The sequence below is a fragment of the Gadus chalcogrammus genome, chromosome 3 (assembly GCF_026213295.1).
Source record: "Gadus chalcogrammus isolate NIFS_2021 chromosome 3, NIFS_Gcha_1.0, whole genome shotgun sequence".
Classification (NCBI taxonomy): Eukaryota; Metazoa; Chordata; class Actinopteri; order Gadiformes; family Gadidae; genus Gadus; species Gadus chalcogrammus.
Window position 1 is genome coordinate 15,418,713 of NC_079414.1, and position 17,120 is coordinate 15,435,832.

The following is a 17,120-nucleotide window of genomic DNA, read 5'->3' on the forward strand; positions in this document are numbered from 1 at the left end:
CAGTTTATTATAGCTTTAAATAGCTTCCTGGCTGCTATGCTGAAAATCTAAAGTTCCATTCAAGTTATTTCAGAGTAAAATGAATACAAGTGAGACAGACCTTTCATCTATACATATATATGACTGGAGATAGTATAGGTTATTTCACTTGAGGTGGTCTGGTTCTGTTTTAAAATCGTTTATTCTCTTGCCAGAAGGAATATCTAAGGACAAGGCTACTTTGAGAGGCCCCTGGAATCCCCATGTTTGTTTCTAGTGTAAAGCAAAAAAATAAGATTCGGGGCTGATTAAATAATATCCGGGGCTTTAGCCCCAAATGAAACAGCCTAGTGACGTCACTGCCTTCAAGGTCCTAGTAAACAGAAGTTGTTAATACAAAGCCCTGCATATAACAAATGAACAAGATGACTTCATCGGGAAGTAGAAGCATCACTTCTCAATTTACTTGAGTCAGAATTATTTTATTTCCCAGGTATATTTGCAAATACAGTGAAAAGTAAATGCGTTAATTGTGAAAAGCATGTGTTGTAAAATGTAATTTGTTAAGAATTATAGTTAATTCAACAGAAACTCTTTTGCTAAGACATTAGCCTTTGACCACCAGTGTACATAGTTGCATAGAAAGTCACTCAAAAAGTAAATCTTATTAATCTATTAACCTTGTAGTCAATACCTTTTTACATTCTGATAGTAATCAAAGCAGCAACATTATTCAATAAATTTCCAACATATAATCACATGTCTACTGTACAATTGAAAATGAATACTATCACTAGTCCGTTGTTAATGCAGGCCTTTGGTGATCATATTAATAAGTCGTTTACTTATTCATGATGATTTCTTCATAACATTATTAATTCATGGTTCTTGGTTTACCAAGAACAATGCAGTGTTACCTGTGTAAATACAATAACATAAGCATCCAATCGGACAGTGTTGTGCCTGAACGCGTTCATTGAACGATAGTTCATGAACTCGTTCATATTTTGGGCGAACATGAACCGAACGTACTGTATTACTGCCTGATGAACGTTACTGTGAACTCGTTCATTCTGGGGTCTGTGAACAGCCCGCTCACGTGGCTTAACTTCGTTCAATAGGGTGGTTATTTGTTTATCAACACGGCGGATGCGCGCGCAGAACGCCGTCTTGTTTGACCGGTTGCCATGGTTATATCCGTGTGGTTAATTTGCAGTTGCGGTGTTGTCAGCTTACTGTTACATTAAACTGTAATCAGAAAACACGGTTATATGCTATAGACCCTATAGTATCTGTCGTATAAAGGCTGGGACGAATTTCAAATTATAAATATGTACACTTTATATTGAAAGTATAGACGTCACGATTCCAATTCAAACTAATGGCGAGGTGATTATTCTTCAAAACGAGAGCTGTTCAATTGTTAAAAATGAATTAAACTGTAATCAGACAACACGGTTATATGCTATAGACCCTAGAGTATCTGTGGTATAAAGGCTGAGACGAATTTCGAATTATAATTATGTACAATCCATAACGTTAGCTCTCTGGCTCATAGCTCAGCAGACTAGAATACCTCCTAGAAGCATTGCTTGTTGGCCGGAAACGGAAAGGGGGGCTGTTTATGTTTGGTAGTAGTCTTTTCTCTCGGTTCTCCGTCCCAACAGTAGGGCTAGAACCGAGCGAAAAGACTACAACCAAACGTAAAGACCCCCCCTTTCCATTTCTGCCCAACAAGCAAAAAGTCTTCCAACCAAAATCAATGGGATTTACACGACAGAAACTGTATTTCGCTACGATACCTGATTCAACCACTCTATTTAATCCTAGACAAACCACAAGGAGGCTCTTTGGAACCGTGAACTTAGTTAAAAATTATGAATTATGAGCGTTTAACTGAACTAGTTCATTTTAAAATTTGTGAACTGAACTTTGAACTAGTTCACGTAGAAAGTGAACTTTCCCAACACTGCAATCAGCATGGCATTGCATAAAACTGCAAACTTAGACTGTTAGCTTTTTTTCTCTTCTGGAACAAAGCCATTAAGCTTTACGCATTGTTAATGATCATTGTTGTTGGTTGTTAGCTTAGCACATACCAGCTCCCTCAGTGTTTCCCCTATATACATGATGAATTTTATGTTTTTTGTTGTTGTTTTTTGCATGATGAATTTCATGAATTTCTTTTTTTTAACGAGAGAAGAGGAGAGCTTCAGCTTATCTCTTTAAAATACTGTCACGATCCTACTGTTGGGTAATGTTATTTTGGTGGGAAACTGGTTGTCGTGCTAACTGTGGGAGTGGCTCCCTTGATTGGCCTTGATTATGGTCACCTGAGGGATCCAAGATGGCGGACAAAAGCAAGATTGGTCTGGATGGACAGCAAGCCCCCAGGAACAGTGCCTACTTCCGCATTCCACCAGTGCTCAGCGGCCAAGCCTGGTATTGCAGCTGTTTAAGCGGGCTGTGGACCGGTCCCTCGATTCAAGGGACCCAGAAGTAGATATCTCCGTTCACTCCAATACAAGTAGGGAACAGGAATGTGTCTCCGCAAAAAATGTCTGGATAGTTTTTTCTTTTCAAAACGCCACCTCAAGCGTTTTATTAGCCGTTCTCTCTAATTATTTTTTGCTGGAGAAGGAGGGGTGTGCAGCTGTAAGGAGTCGTAGTGAAACAAATGTTGTTTCGACCTGGCATCCGAGAGGGCCTAGTTCAGTGCTCCGTTAACGTGCCCGATTTTTAGACTGGTTCATCTGCTGCTCAATAACTCTCACGGTCCTCTGCTTGCGATCATTGTGATTCACCATATATTGATCCAATTATTCAAAAGATCCAAAGGCAAAGAACAGGTGCATTACGGTATCATTTTATATTATTGTTAATAGTCAAATTAAAATTTCAGCGTTGGTATTACATTTTTCATTTGCTTGTTTAGCTACCTATGTATGACAGTTATCAATGTTGGTGTATTACAATTATTAATGTGTGTAGGCCACTCCAACGTCGTTGCTGGTTCAAATGTAACTATTTATTTGTACATACGATATTGATTGCATTTTTCGTAAATAGTTAGTTGGAAGGAATCTGTTTCTTAAGCAGTGTAACACTTGGAGCTTGCATGACTGAGCACAAGTTGGCACAAAGCACTCAAAAGTGCAAAAAGACATTGTTTAATTGTAGACTTGGAGCTTGCATAACGGAGCACAAGGCATAGTTTAATAGTGCATTTATTTTTTAACAGCACATCCGATCAGTGACCTCTGTAATCTTTGTACATTTAAATGTATGCCCATCACTGAGTTTAGCTTTATCTATTATTACTTTTATTTTCTTCCCTTATTTTCTTAATGTTATGTGTATTTTGTTTTTAAGATAAAACAAGAGAAACCCAAACATATCTTATGGTCTCGTATTTATGTAAAGGTTTCTTATATGTTTTTTGCATGTTTTGACTGTCTGAGTTTGTGATGTGAGTCTTTGTTCTATGTTCCCACTCTTGGCCTGCACCTTGACGTGGTGAGTGGGCTTTAAACTAAGACTTAGTTTTATTTTTTGTTTGTTATTGATTGTTTGTCACAGTCTATCTTATTGATGATACAAAGCCTTAACTAAACCCCTTCTCTTCTGTTTGCAGAAACTGGAAACTTCAGAGTATATTTTATCTTAAGTTAGAAAATCTTTGTTTCCTCATCAGATCCCAGTCCATCATGCTCCTCTACTTGTCTGCCGTGTCACCATCATGCATCACCTCTCAGCGCCCTGGCCAGCTGCATCTTATTCGTTACTCCAGCTCTTTCCAGCTCTTTCACATAAGGGACAAACACGCGCTCCACCCAAGTGTTTTTAATATTTTATTAATTATGCATGTAAGGTGTGCTTAAGTGGCCTGAAAGGTGCCCATCAATAAAAAGCTTTTTATTAATATAACATAATGGCTCCATCAAAAGCAAAGTACACCTGCCATTTAAAGTTATCATTTATACTATCCTAGACATCTTTAATCTTATTTACATAAGCCTACAGTAGGCCTGATTTCCTCTGAATGGTTAAATATGCGCTTCATATCCAGGTAAATTCACACACTTTTGAGTAAAGCATATAAACGGAGAGGAGAGCAGAGCTCCGCCTTATCTCTTTAAAAAACGAATGTTATTTTATTTTGCCCTAAGGAAGCTTCATATCAAGGTCAATTCACACACCTGTGAGTAAAGCATATGAACGGAGAGGAGAGGAGAGCTCCGTCTTCTCTTTAGAGACAAATATTATTTTGTGCTATGGATGCTTCATATCCAGGTCAATTCACACACCTGTGAGTAAAGCATATGAACGGAGAGGAACTTCCGTAAAGTTGGAAATAATTTGACAGACAATCTATTGGCAGATTCAGAGTTTGCGGTTCAATAGATCATCAGTGAAACATCGTTGCGACACAATTGACACCTCTAGCTAAGCACCTTTAGTAATGTTGTAACCTATAGAATCAGCAACAACATGGTTTTCATCCAAACAAGCCGTCTTTAGGGAACGGTGAATTGCATTGGCTTCTGTGAGCTGTAGGCTTTCAGCCGCGAGCTTAGGGACCGTCTGCAAAGTGCACAACTGAGAGGAGCTCCATTATTGACTCTAGAGCCTCAAAATGTTTTCCATATAGGCATGGTTATTGCAACCTTTAGTTTTGAAAAATATATTTCTACTTATATTTAAGGAATTTCTTTTTAACAAAAATGTCAATATTCATTTTTAACAGCAACAATTTCAGTAGCGTCGCCACTATTGACTCTAGAGCCCCAAAACTTGTTCAACAGAAGCATTGCCTCTTTATGGTCCTACTACGACCTTTGTGGTGGGGAGAGGGGAAGATGCTTTGATTGTTGTAGTATTTGCGTTATGTGATTTTACTGTATAGGGTGGTTGTTGATATAATATATCTTTTGTAAAATAAATGTAAATAGTTGTTTTAAAGATTATACTTGTATTATGTTTAATCTCTCCATATTTTTCCCTGCTCATTACTGTGCACAAATGTACTGTATGTACACCCTTTTGGTGCCGGAAGATGCATAGAAACCTCCCGGCAGGGAGCGCTTTGCGAGCACACAAAAAGATTTGCAAGCGAAAAAAATCCATTTAAACGCCGCTGCTGTAGCTCAATCCTAGGGGAAACACTGTCTCTAGTGCAATTAACACAAGCCAGCTTTCTACTTTGACACAATTTCAGAATTGTGTGGTCCACCGACCACAAGTAAAATTTATATGATTCGAATTATAATCAAGAAAAGTGGCAGCAAATTTGTCCATTGATATGCCACCATACGTAGCAGTCTCGATTAGGTTAAACTATTTCATTGTAATCCAAAAGTATCACAATGCTTGACCGCATGAAGGAGTTTCTGACGAAGTGTTTGGATGTTCCTGTAGTTGGGGAGAATCAAAGTCCAGTAGCATGTTGCGGCCATTGGATAGTACAGCTCAGGCTCTGGGTAACACGACAACTTGATGATTATCTTGATTGTTGAACTGCGAACTTTGGGAATTCTGTCCGTTCCAGATAGGAATTCTTACGAAGAGGAAAAGGAAGTTTTACATGTCTATTGGTTGTTATTTATACGATTTTAATTGATATAATAATGGAGGCAACCAATCAAATAGCAATAATATTGTATACAAGTATTGATGTGTTGTGTTGAGTTTATTTACTGAGGAAGTCCTTCTTCTGCTCCACGGAGAACTCTGCCAAGACAATCCAAAAGTTTTTGATGACTTCATCATTGGATGTGCAGCCTTCATATTTTGCATTCTGTAATAAAAGATACATTTTGAAGCATGAACATTTCTTACTCACACAAATATATAGATATATCTATATAAATAGACGTATACTGTGGTGTCTGGTGTATTTGAAGGGTTAGGGATGGATGTCTGACCTGTCTCAGACCATCCCAGTTGAAGATCTCCTCTCCTTTGAGGAGCGTCATGAGTTGATCAGGGAGGAACATTCTCCATGCAGGTGAAGGGCAGCCTTTAAAGAAGCCTCTCTCAAACTTCCTGAACTGATGCTTCACCGAGCGGCTGAACACCATGTCCACTTGGAGGTCCACATATTTCTGCCTGGGTTCGATACACATGTGTCTTTGAAGCATTGTATTCTGCTCTCAAATCTCATAAATAAGAACAAACGCACCAGCAACACACATGCATAGTTGCCATGCATACATACATAAACACACAGGCACACTTGCACATACGTACATACATACATCGACCCACACACACACACACACACACACACACACACACACACACACACACACACACACACACACACACACACACACACACACACTCACACACACACACACCTGTTGACTTTGGTCACTAGAATGGACTGTCCATTGGGTAGAAGATCCAAACCTTCTGCATCCTACAGAAGTAAAGTTGATGATTAAAGTGAGGAGCGGTCTTCTTTTCTAGCAGAATTTTAAAAAGCATAAGCTCTTACCCCTCCAAAATCTAACTGTAGGTCCTCAACAGCCTCCTCTTCATAGTCCAACAGTTCCTTTAAGCTTCTGTTGGAATGACCGTGAAAGTAAAATCAACCCCCGTCAAATTGTAATGAAATACAGGGAATACGCCAATACAACTAGTTTAGAATAGTACAGAATTATCACAGAAAACCCATCAAATTATTATGAAATGGGGGTACATACAACCAGGCCTGAGTGTTCGTAGGCCCCCTGAGAGGGGATCTTACAATGAAGATGGGTAAATTATTTTCAGACATTTTGCCGTTGACGACGACGACGGGGGTTCAAGTGGCCACTGGGCCCAGCTAGTAGACCCCTATTTTATTGGCTCATGATAGGCCTCTGATCTTTGTAAGCCCAAAACAAAAAATAACATCGTCTTGGGCCTACGCCGATCGTGGGGCCTAGTATGAAAAAAAATATATATATATTTTGCAGCTCATTATAGGCCCCCCAATCGGCGTAGGCCCTGGGGCTTCAGCCCAGGTAAGCTTGTGCATTAAGTATACAACTGGTAATATAGTGTATAGTGGTTGTATAGCATTGCATCACTTAGCCTAGCATGGCATATTATATATTATAGTGTTGAATAGAAAAGCATAGTATAGTGTATTACAATAGATCATATATAGCACGGCATGTAATGTGTAGCATAGAATAGAAGTACTGTGCAACAGTTGGCGACAGCTCCATGAGGTCGTCCAGGGTTGGCTTCAAGCCCAGGAGCTTCTTGAAGAGAGCAAAGGGGAAGGGGATGTTCATCAGGCACTGGTTATACAGAGCCATGCCACAGAGCGTGCCCAGTCGGAAGAACTCATCAGTCAGCTGGGCGACCTGGAGGGGGCAGCCCATATTATAATTAGTGTCGTCATTTGACAAAACAATAAGTAATGACGGATGGGTGGATGATTGATGCATGATGAGTGGAAGAGTTGATGGATGGAAGGATGGATGGATGAGTGAATGGATTAATGGATGGATAGATGGAAGGATGGACAGATGAACAGAAACATGCTACATTTTCCCACCATTGAAAATATGTTGAAAAGCCATTGATCCATTCGATAAAGATGTTAGAAAATCTTTCAAATGCACAATTGAACAGCGGATAGTTTAACAAAATCAACTGACAATAAAATTGAAATAAAAACGAGAAAACACTGCACCTTTAATCCCTACACAAAAATAATGTATACGTACATTCTTGCTGAACCAGGCCACTCCGTGCACGTTCACTTCTAGTATTTGTGGTTCTGCCTTCTGAAGTTCTTTAGCAAGGAGGTGAAAGAACTCCATTGACACACCTCCATCATCAACACCATCTTCCCCATTAAACTTCACCTGTAAACATAGGAGGTTTTGCAGGGAAAAGACCTTGAGAAATGTATTACAATTTAAATTGTAATCCCTGGATTCAGAACACTAGAGAATCGTGACTAGTGCGGTAATGTTACACTGAAGTCCAATGAATTAATACATGATAAAAAAATTACCTACTACATCAGTCATCCAATGTAATTGGAAAAATTAACTAACGAGAAAAATGAACTCTACAAACACATTTAGCTAGATTTACCCCAATGATGGTTAGATTGATCAGAATTGCACCAACTTTATTACCATGGACGTTAACTGGGGAAATGCGTTGCTGACCAACCTGAAGCTTTGATTTTGGGTCATGGGATGACGTCCGCAGAAATTGAAAAGTGTCCTGCTGCACTGTGCCCCGGTTGACATTGAATTGAAAGACTCCTGCCTGCAAATACTGATATACAGAGTGGAGGTGAAGTCAAGAGCAGGTCAAGTCAAATCCATTCACACTATAGTATAGTCAAGTATGGTATAGCGTATGGAATATCACAGCATAGTATAGCACTATCACTGTATGTCATGGCATTGTATGGTATGGTATTGCATAGTATAGCATAATGTAGCATATAGCTTTATTACATTTCAGCATGTTTACATGCACCGCTTAATCCGATTATAGACATAGTGTGGCATCCTAGGAGCGCAGAAATTAACAGTTTTATAGTTGCTCGTGAAGCAATAATGCTATTGACTGGACTTGATTTATTGACAATATCCTTTTCAATTAATATAATCGCACCTTGATGCTATTCAGATGACTGATCCACAGCTTCATCTTGCATTCTATGGGTAGAATGCAAGGGTACTTCACCAGACGGAATAGGCAACTCTATGTAAAGAATAACAGAGGTATTATCTCTGATGCATACATGACCAAATTTGAGCGATCCTATTTAATATTAGTTAATGTCTTAACATCGTACCTCAATAGATTTTAGGGCTGTAAGTGTCTCATCCATGGCTTCCACCAACCCCAGATCAGTATGGGATCTTTGCATTTCTACCATCCAATTGAAGAGATACATTACTCCCAACTAAGGAGTAGAGAAATAATATTGTTAGGTTCAACCGACATTAGCATATATTGCTTTATATCATTGGTTACCCAAAAGTATGAATAATGTATCAGTGACACACTCAATATTATATATCATTTAATAAACAGAAATAATAGTACAAGTAAATAATATGTTAAACATATATCAGAGAGAGAGAGAGAGAGAGAGAGAGAGAGAGAGAGAGAGAGAGAGAGAGAGAGAGAGAGAGAGAGAGAGAGAGAGAGAGAGAGAGAGAGATTTTTTTGGTAAGAAGTCCTTGAATACTCACTTTATCTATGTCTATCGTCACATGGAAAACACTATCTTCGAGGCACCGTGAACCGCTACTGCTGGCCTGCAGTCAGGACATAACTATTCAGTTATTCAGCACCACACATTCATCCAAAACGACATACATTAAATTCAGATACATGTCATTAGAGGGGAAATATCACATTTGGCTATTTTCTAATTGAAGAGACTACTGCTTCATACGGTATGAAGCAGCAATCATGCTTCATACGGTATGAAGCAGTAATCATACGTGTGGAAAAAATCAATTAAACTCTGTTATGTGCAAAAGTTGGGCATTTGACAATGTTGATCAAACCGAGAACCTTTCGGACCGTAATAGTCGAACACCACTAGCTACTTAGCCATCATTCCCCATTACTTGACTCGTCCATTTCCTCATCACACATCTCTATTTACACTAAGCATCTACCACCTGCCAGTAAACACTCACATAATGAAGCCTTTGCAAAATGTCTGCCGTCTTCATAAAGAAAACGGTTCTCGAGATGGTCCCCACATCTATGGATGAGAGGTGCTTCCTGGACACGTTGCAGAAGGTCTCGACTGCGGTTCGGAAGAAGCTAGGTGTCCAGGACCATAGTCCAACTGCAACAATCACAGACACACATACGTTTTATGTACATTGAACAGCTTTTGAAAACACATTCTAGTGCATTTTAAATGATCGGTTCTTTGGGTCTATTACCGAGGACTTCCAGTCTGTCTTGGTGCAGAGAGAGGAAGGCATCAGCCACCCTCACGGAAAGCATTTCACCAAAGTGGTCTCTGAGCAGCACTTGCAGCAGCTCCACCAGCAGGTAGTAAACCCTCAGGCCTTCCAACCCGACCGGCTGCCCAGTCAACGAGGGCAGGAGACAGTCTCGGACGACGGTCTCCACCTATAGCATCGTTCAGGACAAAGTCATTTACAGCGTTGTCAGTGTTTGACTCTGAACACGGGATGATACGTTTTATTTAATTAAAGGCAGAGAGAGGCTGGTATTTTCACTCAATGTTGCTGTACCTCCAGTAGCACTTCAGTGTTTGTTGCTAGCTTGGCCAGAGCTTTGTTGACAAGAACCAAGTCCAAGCCAGAGCAGCTGGGTGAGGTCTGGTAGTGCTTGTCAGCGCTATTTTAATACATTTTGCAACAAAATAAAATTCCTATGTTGAATATTATCACCAACCTATAAAGACCACCTTGAAATCAATTTATGATAGAATGAATTTAAAATGTTTTAAAAAGCCTTACCTTCTGTCAAGAAAGCTGGCGTTCAAGGAAGATGCAGATGAGAATATATCCTTGATCTGTCTAGAAAAAAAAAAAAAACTTCAGTAAAGGGCATTTCAAATATATTAATCTAAAGAATATTTATGTTCATATTTGATTACATACTGTGATTGATTGATTGATATGGAGCTTACTTTTTGATTTGCTGCCATGATTTCGATTGCTTACACTTTGAGAGCCAGAAGTCAATGGTGTCCATATCCAGAACTGTAATAATCCCAGGAAGAACCTTCTCAGGCTCCTGTAAAACATACCAAAGATAACTAACGAAACATGTTGAATTTCTTGCATCTAAACTAAATAATGCAGATTACAAAGACACCGACCTGACTGAGAGAACAGAGGGCAAAAGATTGGTTTCCTCCAGCAAATATTCGCTGAATACTCCGGTCATCTTTTTCATGCAAAACAAACCCAACAAATATATATATATATATATATATATATATATATATATATATATATATATATATATATATATATATACATATATATATAAAAGGGTTAGTAAGTAGGCAGGAGACTTTAAGCAAAAACGAAAAAACTAAATGAAAGTGTTCCGTCTACTCTAACTGGCTGTGCACATGTGTCACGTGAACTAGTGTAGCTCGGCTGGCTGTGTGTCGTGAGTGGCTGGGTCTTTGGGATTGTCGGTAGTAAGAGAAGTTAATAATAAGTAAATACACAAAGAGTGGTATGGGCTGTCTAGCAGACAATATATTATAGGATGTGATTTTATTGATAACATTATTCAAGTCACTATTGATCAAGTATTTCCTGCTTCCTAAAGCTCCTTTACCCTCAACTTAACCCTGAACTGAGAGACTTCCTACCATGAGGCAGCAGAACAGGCAGAGGCACCGAACAGTCTGTGGTGAGCCTGTTTCCAAGCTGGCCTTCTTCTCCACGACCAAATGAATAGATCTTCTTTGTTGGGCCTACTAATGCCATGGTGTGGTTGCTGAAGAAAATAAAATAGTAAATGAAAGAAGATTAAAAGATGACATTGATTATTTGAATAATAACAATTCGGTAATAACCTGCTGAAATGAATGTGAAGAAATTATAATTAAATATGCGGGTTAAATATCCCAACGTCCACAACCTCAGCCCTGGGCATCCTTGAGCTAGATGGCCCCCTCTACCTGCTCCTTAATGACTTAAGTCGCTGTAGGTCACTTTGGATTCAAGCGTCTCCGAGTGAACAGTACTGTAAAGATGAAGACAGAGTACCTGCCACAGGAGACCTGGGTGACCGCTGCGCCCCAGAGTTCAGCCACCACACGAGGGGTCAGCTCATTCAGCAGAGAGTTGTGTCCCAGCTGCCCACAGGCACCACTGCCAAAGGTCAACACCACACCTCCCTAAAGGAACACACAAGGAAATCCACGCTCAGCCTTTTTTATCTTTAGGGTTATATTTTTATTGAGTTCACTAAATGGGACTATGGAAATGAGATGTGAGTGAGATTACTCCAAAGTATTTTTTTCACGAGAAGAAGATTTGAATATAGTAACCTTTGTCAGAACAGCAGTGTGTCTTTCACCACATGAAATGGAAACGGTCTTCTTAAGGTTGAGAGAATCAACTGTCACTGGAGTATATCTGTCTGAAGACATGATTTGAAATACAATTTCATTCACACATTTAAAATATCCTCCAAGTTTAGTTCACATAATGTCCAGGATAACGGTGTGTGACCAGAAGAAGTTTATGGTTTTTGTCCTTTTATATTGAGTAATATCTATATGATATTAATATTACAATTATGTAATGTCTCTGTATTGGGATAAAAGCAGAACCATTAAAGTGAGCAGATTATCACCTGATCGTATCTAAAGAAACAAGCAACTTATGGTCATATCATCAGCCTTCTCATGACAAACAAACTTATTTAGTCAGAATCTCCCGACTAAAGAGAACATTCCCACAGGCCTTATACCTGTCGTGTCTCCAAGACCCAGTTGCCCGGCGTCATTCTGCCCCCAGCCGAATACGGTTCCAGAGACAGACAAGGCCAGAGTGTGGGCTCCCCCAGCGGTGACCTGGACTAGGGGTACCCCTGACAGGGCTGCCACTGGTGTAGGGGACGGGACGACAGAGGTCTCTGGGGGGGTGAGACCAAGTTGCCCCCGAGCGTTGCTGCCCCAAGACAATGCTTGTCCATCTGAAAGCAATATGTATAGGCCACATTATAATGACAAATGGTTTTGGTTGTATTCTTAACTAAACAACTTGGTTAAATCTATCGAGCTGGTTAGACCTCTATAGCCTACCTTCAGTTAAAACTATGGAATGTTGGTCTCCACATGCGACCTGAATTATCCTTTTTTTTATGTTTTGGAGCGATCTGAATCACAGTGAAACAAGGAAACACATGTGTTGATTATCTTTAAAACGTAAAACCTTTCCAATTTTGTCACAGCAATGACAATACGATGACGAAGACATCACCTTGGAATGGCGGATGCACCGAGTTCCACATAGACGACGGAGCCATCCCGGGACAGCAGGAGAAGAATAGAGTCTCCTGAACTTGAAGCTACAACGTGTTTGCACTTGACGCTCTCTAGAAAAAAGTAATATAGTGAGGAGCATGGACATCATGTCCAGGAAAACATTGTGTTGTTTATTCGAATATTTGCAAAAGTCTTAGTTGTTGTTTTTGGACGGATTATCAAATGCAATAGGCCTATTTCTCATAATACTGGTCGGTTATTTTTTACTTATAACCAGATAGACTACTTGGTGCAAAAGCTACTCACTGGTTTCACTGAATGTCACAATTCCATCTTGGTCCCTTTGCCGCCGAAGAAAGTATGAAGTTCCATCACTTTTGGAAAACGCCACCGTTGAATTAGTTGCAGAGAAACTCGTTATTATTGGTTTGGTCGTTGGTACGAACTGAATTCCATTCTCCGAGGCTCCGTTTTCTGCCAAATCATTTGGCTTCGCTAAGTTAATTTCTCCCCATAAAAACATTATTGCTTTCTAGATGTGTCCATCGGCTACCTCAAATGCAATAGCCCAGCTCAACTCAAAATAGACAAGCTCAATTAAATGCATCCCAGCCAGAATCGAAACTGAAACTGAATATTATCTTTTTTCTGAATTGAAACTCTAAACCCTAACAAAGAATGACGACACACCCGCATGCTGCCCTTACAAAGCTCCATCAACGCAAATTAAAGAATGTAACTTCAATTCAATTGTATAAAAATACAATTTGTGTTTGCGATATAATTTGTATGTTTGTGTTGCTTTCGATGAATGGCTCAACAATAATAAGAGAGGGAAAGGCTTATATCCCGTTAGGATGGACTGTTCCTGAAATTGGGATTATAGATAAACAAATAAATTAAACCATAACATACAGTGCTGCTTTGAGTTTCATGACTAGGCCTACTTGGAACGGGTCCCTGATGCTGCTTTTATTAAGGGGAATTGAAGAATTTAATCCCTTCAAGCAGGGGCGTTTCTAGGTTCCTGAAATACCTGGGGTTTAGGGCAAATTTCAATTTCAGAAGGCTTTAATTAAATTTACAAAATACGCAGTTTATTATAGCTTTAAATAGCTTCCTGGCTGCTATGCTGAAAATCTAAAGTTCCATTCAAGTTATTTCAGAGTAAAATGAATACAAGTGAGACAGACCTTTCATCTATACATATATATATGACTGGAGATAGTATAGGTTATTTCACTTGAGGTGGTCTGGTTCTGTTTTAAAATCGTTTATTCTCTTGCCAGAAGGAATATCTAAGGACTAGGCTACTTTGAGAGGCCCCTGGAATCCCCATGTTTGTTTCTAGTGTAAAGCAAAAAAATAAGATTCGGGGCTGATTAAATAATATCCGGGGCTTTAGCCCCAAATGAAACAGCCTAGTGATGTCACTGCCTTCAAGGTCCTAGTAAACAGAAGTTGTTAATACAAAGCCCTGCATATAACAAATGAACAAGATTACTTCATCGGGAAGTAGAAGCGTCACTTCTCAATTTACTTGAGTCAGAATTATTTTATTTCCCAGGTATATTTGTAAATACAGTGAAAAGTAAATGCGTTAATTGTGAAAAGCATGTGTTGTAAAATGTAATTTGTTAAGAATTATAGTTAATTCAACAGAAACTCTTTTGCTAAGACATTAGCCTTTGACCACCAGTGTACATAGTTGCATAGAAAGTCACTCAAAAAGTAAATCTTATTAATCTATTAACCTTGTAGTCAATACCTTTTTACATTCTGATAGTAATCAAAGCAGCAACATTATTCAATACATTTCCAACATATAATCACATGTCTACTGTACAATTGAAAATGAATACTATCACTAGTCCGTTGTTAATGCAGGCCTTTGGTGATCATATTAATAAGTCGTTTACTTATTCATGATGATTTCTTCATAACATTATTAATTCATGGTTCTTGGTTTACCAAGAACAATGCAGTAATTACCTGTGTAAATACAATAACATAAGCATCCAATCGGACAGTGTTGTGCCTGAACGCGTTCATTGAACGATAGTTCATGAACTCGTTCATATTTTGGGCGAACATGAACCGAACGTACTGTATTACTGCCTGATGAACGTTAATGTGAACTAGTTCATTCTGGGGTCTGTGAACAGCCCGCTCACGTGGCTTAACTTCGTTCAATAGGGTGGTTATTTGTTTATCAACACGGTGGATGCGGGCGCAGAACGCCGTCTTGTTTGACCGGTTGCCATGGTTATATCCGTGTGGTTAATTTGCAGTTGCGGTGTTGTCAGCTTACTGTTACATTAAACTGTAATCAGAAAACACGGTTATATGCTATAGACCCTATAGTATCTGTCGTATAAAGGCTGGGACGAATTTCAAATTATAAATATGTACACTTTATATTGAAAGTATAGACGTCACGATTCCCATTCAAACTAATGGCAAGGTGATTATTCTTTAAAACGAGAGCTGTTCAATTGTTAAAAATGAATTAAACTGTAATCAGACAACACGGTTATATGCTATAGACCCTAGAGTATCTGTGGTATAAAGTCTAAGACGAATTTCGAATTATAATTATGTACAATCCATAACGTTAGCTCTCTGGCTCATAGCTCAGCAGACTAGAATACCTCCTAGAATCATTGCTTGTTGGCCGGAAACGGAAAGGGGGGCTGTTTATGTTTGGTAGTTGTCTTTTCCCTCGGTTCTTCGTCCCAACAGTAGGGCTAGAACCGAGCGAAAAGACTACAACCAAACGTGAAGACCCCCCCTTTCCATTTCTGCCCAACGAGCAAAAAGTCTTCCAACCGAAATCAATGGGATTTACACGACAGAAACTGTATTTCGCTACGATACCTGATTCAACCACTCTATTTCATCCTAGACAAACCACAAGGAGGCTCTTCGGAACCGTGAACTTAGTTAAAAATTATGAATTATGAGCGTTTAACTGAACTAGTTCATTTTAAAATTTGTGAACTGAACTTTGAACTAGTTCACGTAGAAAGTGAACTTTCCCAACACTGCAATCAGCATGGCATTGCATAAAACTGCAAACTTAGACTGTTAGCTTTTTTTCTCTTCTGGAACGAAGCCATTAAGCTTTACGCATTGTAAAAACGTTGCCTTGAATACTGTCCATCTGTTAATGATCATTGTTGTTGGTTGTTAGCTTAGCACATACCAGCTCCCTCAGTGTTTCCCCTATATACATGATGAATTTTATGTTTTTTGTTGTTGTTTTTTGCATGATGAATTTCATGAATTTCTTTTTTTTAACGAGAGAAGAGGAGAGCTTCAGCTTATCTCTTTAAAATACTGTCACGATCCTACTGTTGGGTAATGTTATTTTGGTGGGAAACTGGTTGTCGTGCTAACTGTGGGAGTGGCTCCCTTGATTGGCCTTGATTATGGTCACCTGAGGGATCCAAGATGGCGGACAAAAGCAAGATTGGTCTGGATGGACAGCAAGCCCCCAGGAACAGTGCCTACTTCCGCATTCCACCAGTGCTCAGCGGCCAAGCCTGGTATTGCAGCTGTTTAAGTGGGCTGTGGACCGGTCCCTCGATTCAAGGGACCCAGAAGTAGATATCTCCGTTCACTCCAATACAAGTAGGGAACAGGAATGTGTCTCCGCAAAAAATGTCTGGATAGTTTTTTCTTTTCAAAACGCCACCTCAAGCGTTTTATTAGCCGTTCTCTCTAATTATTTTTTGCTGGAGAAGGAGGGGTGTGCAGCTGAAAGGAGTCGTAGTGAAACAAATGTTGTTTCGACCTGGCATCCGAGAGGGCCTAGTTCAGTGCTCCGTTAACGTGCCCGATTTTTAGACTGGTTCATCTGCTGCTCAATAACTCTCACGGTCCTCTGCTTGCGATCATTGTGATTCACCATATATTGATCCAATTATTCAAAAGATCCAAAGGCAAAGAACAGGTGCATTACGGTATAATTTTATATTATTGTTAATAGTCTAATTAAAATTTCAGCGTTGGTATTACATTTTTTATTTGCTTGTTTAAATACCTATGTATGACAGTTATCAATGTTGGTGTATTACAATTATTAATGTGTGTAGGCCACTCCAACGTCGTTGCTGGTTCAAATGTAACTATTTATTTGTACATAAGATATTGATTGCATTTT

The 17,120-nt window shown here is 39.3% G+C and overlaps 1 protein-coding gene across 1 annotated transcript; it reads right to left on the bottom strand.

Moving 5' to 3' along the window:
* Window positions 1-455: 455 nt before the first annotated feature.
* LOC130379412 (probable E3 ubiquitin-protein ligase HERC3) lies at window positions 456-13,757 on the bottom strand. The gene is made up of 24 exons (XM_056586221.1): window positions 13,262-13,757; window positions 12,951-13,065; window positions 12,773-12,846; window positions 12,439-12,663; window positions 12,014-12,105; window positions 11,730-11,860; window positions 11,330-11,457; window positions 10,823-10,890; window positions 10,631-10,737; window positions 10,458-10,517; window positions 10,230-10,335; window positions 9,912-10,104; window positions 9,657-9,811; window positions 9,201-9,266; window positions 8,798-8,908; window positions 8,614-8,703; window positions 8,161-8,268; window positions 7,704-7,844; window positions 7,171-7,337; window positions 6,479-6,545; window positions 6,339-6,400; window positions 5,904-6,087; window positions 5,677-5,776; window positions 456-5,536 (listed from the first exon to the last, which is right to left on the bottom strand). Exons 1-24 carry the CDS (start codon window positions 13,476-13,478, stop codon window positions 5,322-5,324), a joined length of 2,982 nt encoding a protein of 993 aa, XP_056442196.1. The 5' UTR covers window positions 13,479-13,757; the 3' UTR covers window positions 456-5,321.
* Window positions 13,758-17,120: the final 3,363 nt, after the last annotated feature.

What these genes read in the sequence shown, in the direction of transcription:
- LOC130379412 (XM_056586221.1), bottom strand. Translation starts at nt 13,478, where the DNA reads ATGTTTTTATGGGGAGAAATTAACTTAGCGAAGCCAAATGATTTGGCA. An exon ending in GGTGCATCCGCCATTCCAAG is followed by an intron (nt 12,847 to 12,950) that starts GTGATGTCTTCG and finishes ACTGTGATTCAG; the next exon opens with ATCGCTCCAAAACATAAAAA. An exon ending in CTAGTGACCAAAGTCAACAG is followed by an intron (nt 6,088 to 6,338) that starts GTGTGTGTGTGT and finishes TATCGAACCCAG; the next exon opens with GCAGAAATATGTGGACCTCC.